The sequence below is a fragment of the Propithecus coquereli genome, unplaced genomic scaffold (assembly GCF_000956105.1).
Source record: "Propithecus coquereli isolate 6110/MARCELLA unplaced genomic scaffold, Pcoq_1.0 Scaffold182, whole genome shotgun sequence".
Taxonomy (NCBI): domain Eukaryota; kingdom Metazoa; phylum Chordata; class Mammalia; order Primates; family Indriidae; genus Propithecus; species Propithecus coquereli.
Genome location: NW_012142968.1, coordinates 1,169,918 through 1,172,683, shown reverse-complemented (window position 1 = coordinate 1,172,683; position 2,766 = coordinate 1,169,918). Strand labels below are relative to the sequence as shown.

General features: G+C 32.2%; 1 protein-coding gene across 1 annotated transcript in view; it reads right to left on the bottom strand.

Moving 5' to 3' along the window:
* Positions 1 to 2,766, bottom strand: part of RPS6KA6 (ribosomal protein S6 kinase, 90kDa, polypeptide 6) — a 142,356-nt gene that overhangs the window by 55,086 nt on the left and 84,504 nt on the right. Inside the window, 1 exon segment of the mRNA XM_012642678.1 lies at positions 1,598 to 1,629. Within this exon segment, the coding sequence (XP_012498132.1) occupies positions 1,598 to 1,629 (32 nt within the window).

Below are 2,766 nucleotides of genomic sequence, written 5' to 3'. Positions count from 1 at the left end.
GACACACTTGAAGCTCGGACTTGGGTGGGAGGGAGGGTAAGAGCATCATACGTAACCTAATCATCTATACCCCCATAACATGCTGAAATAAAAAAAAAAGAAAAAGAAAAAAAAAGTATAATCCATAAAAGAAAAAAGTTGGAAAAATTGGACTGCATCAAAATAAAAAAAAAAGTTCTTCAAACAATATTGTTTAGAAGATAAAAAGAAGCTACAGACTGGGAGAAAATATATGCAAATCACATATCTGATACAGGATTTTTATTCATAGTATATTAAAAAAAACTCAAAATTCAATAAGAGTACAAACAATCCAATTTTTTAAAGGGGGCAAAAGATCTGAAAGGACACTTCTCCAAAGAAATAAACACGAAAAGATGCTCAGTGTCATTAGTGTTTGGTAAAATACAAATCAAAACAATGATGAGATACCACTTCATGCCTATTAGAATAGCTAAAATAAAAAATACTGAAAACATCAAGTACTGGTGAGGATGCAGAGCAAATGGGGCTCTCATGCATTGCTGGTGGGTATGCAAAAATGGTACAACCACATTGGAAAAGAATTTGCAGGTTTCTCATTAACTTAAATACACTTACCATATGACCAAGTAACCCCAATCCTTAGGTATTTACTCAAGTTAAACTAAAAATTTACGTTCACATAAAAACCTGTACATGAATGTTTACAGTGGCTTTATTCATCATTGCCAAAACCAGGAATCCGTGGTACCACCATTAAATGGAATACTATTTAGCAATTTAAAAATGAATCATTGATATACACAACGATATGGATGAATCTCAAATGTACTATGCTTAGTAAATGAAGCCAGACTCAAAATGCTATATATTCAATGCCTCTGTTTATATTACATTATGGAAAAGAAAAAAAAATATGGGGATAGAAAGTAGAGTGGTGGTTGGCTTGGGGTAAAGAGAGCACTAACTTTTAACGGGAAAACTTTGGGGTTAGGGAACTGTTCTATATTTTTATTTTGGTGGTACTTACAAGACTTACCATTTGTCGAAACTTGCAGAACTACATACAAAAAATGTTTTTTTTTTAAATTAAGCTTTAAATTTTGAGATAATTGCAGATTCACATGCAATTACAGGAAATACTACAGGAGATTCCATTTATTCTTTACCCAGTTTCCCCCATGGTAACATCTTGCAAAACTGTAGTATGATAACACAGTCAGGATACTGATGTTGAGGTGGTCAAGATACAGAATAGTTCCATCACCAAAAGGGATCAGAAGGATGAATTTTACCATATGTAAATTATACCTTAATTTTGAAAATAAAAAAGCTGTAAGCCCTGTTTTGCTCTTTTGCAATAAAATATCACCATTAGCACTTAATTTTAGGGCCCCTCAAAACTGAATTTCTAACCATGGTCAGTATTTTCATTTAAAAAATCACTTTTCCTTGTATGATAGCTTAATGCATTATAACTTAAATTTCAGTATAATTTTTAAAAATCTTTTCAGTGTGCCACTATGTTCTTTCTCCATATTTTGAGACTTCTAACCTCTGTACATTTCATTTAGCAAGTTAAATGTAGTAAGAGCTAGTCTTCAAGATCAGTGCAGCTGAACATAATATAGTTTGTAGAGAAGAATACTGGCTGCTCTGACCATTCGAGAGAGAAGGGAGGAAAGAGAATTTTCTTATCCTTCCATTACCTTTCAGAGATTTATGTCAATCCATAGTTTCTTTCCTATACTATTTATGACAAAACTGATATTTTAACCCTAGAATTTGCTCAGCAATCAAGTCATAAATAGTTTACAATTATAGAACTAGCTACAAGATTAAACAAAACATACATTACACCAAACCACTAATTTGAAAAGAAAATGTGGAATTCAACTATATAAAGGAAAGGGTTTCTTTGGGGAGGGCTTGAGGGATGGTATTTTTACATCTTTGTAATCTTAAATGACTGTTTTAAAGGCTTTAAATTTTAAAAGCATACCCAGAACACAGTAATTTGATGAGTATTTACTATAAGTAAACTCAGTGATTAATTTATAAGCAGTCATAAAACTAATTAAATTTTTTTCTTATGTACATATTTTTCTCTTAAATACTCAGTTCAAGTACTGTTTGATTTACATTTCTTACCATTGTACATTTTTTCTTCCGTCTATTTACAGATGTTACCCCTGAATTATATCCCTCAGAAAACATACTACAGCAACTATGGACAGTTCAAATCAATTATGTTTTCAAGTTATAGTTTTAACAAAATATTAAATATCTCTTATAAATAGGCAAGTCATATTATATAGATTTTATATAGACTATGGGAGGGATGAAGGGTTCAGGAAAAAAATTAACTATTAAGGACAATATAAATAACATATTAGCAAATCTGCAAATACTTAGGGGTATCCACTCATTCTACTGATCTTTTGCTATACAATCATAATCTCAGTATGAGGCCAATCAGGCTCAAAACACAGTTATAGCAGGAACCTTTCTATAGTCCATTGCCATTCCAGAGAGGCCTGCTAAACATTAGATCCATTCCTTATGTCTGGAGGATTTCTAAAGTGGACAGGTAAAAAAAAAAAAAAAAGTATTGCCATTTCCCTAAGATTATTCTGAGAAAACAGAGAATGCTGGGGAAGACCCTGCCTAGATCAGACATTCCTAAATCACTGCAGCCCATACACAGCCTACTGGTATCAATGACAAATAGAGATCAGTCTGGTACTTTTGACTGTAACATTCAAAATAGAAGGAAGGAGACAG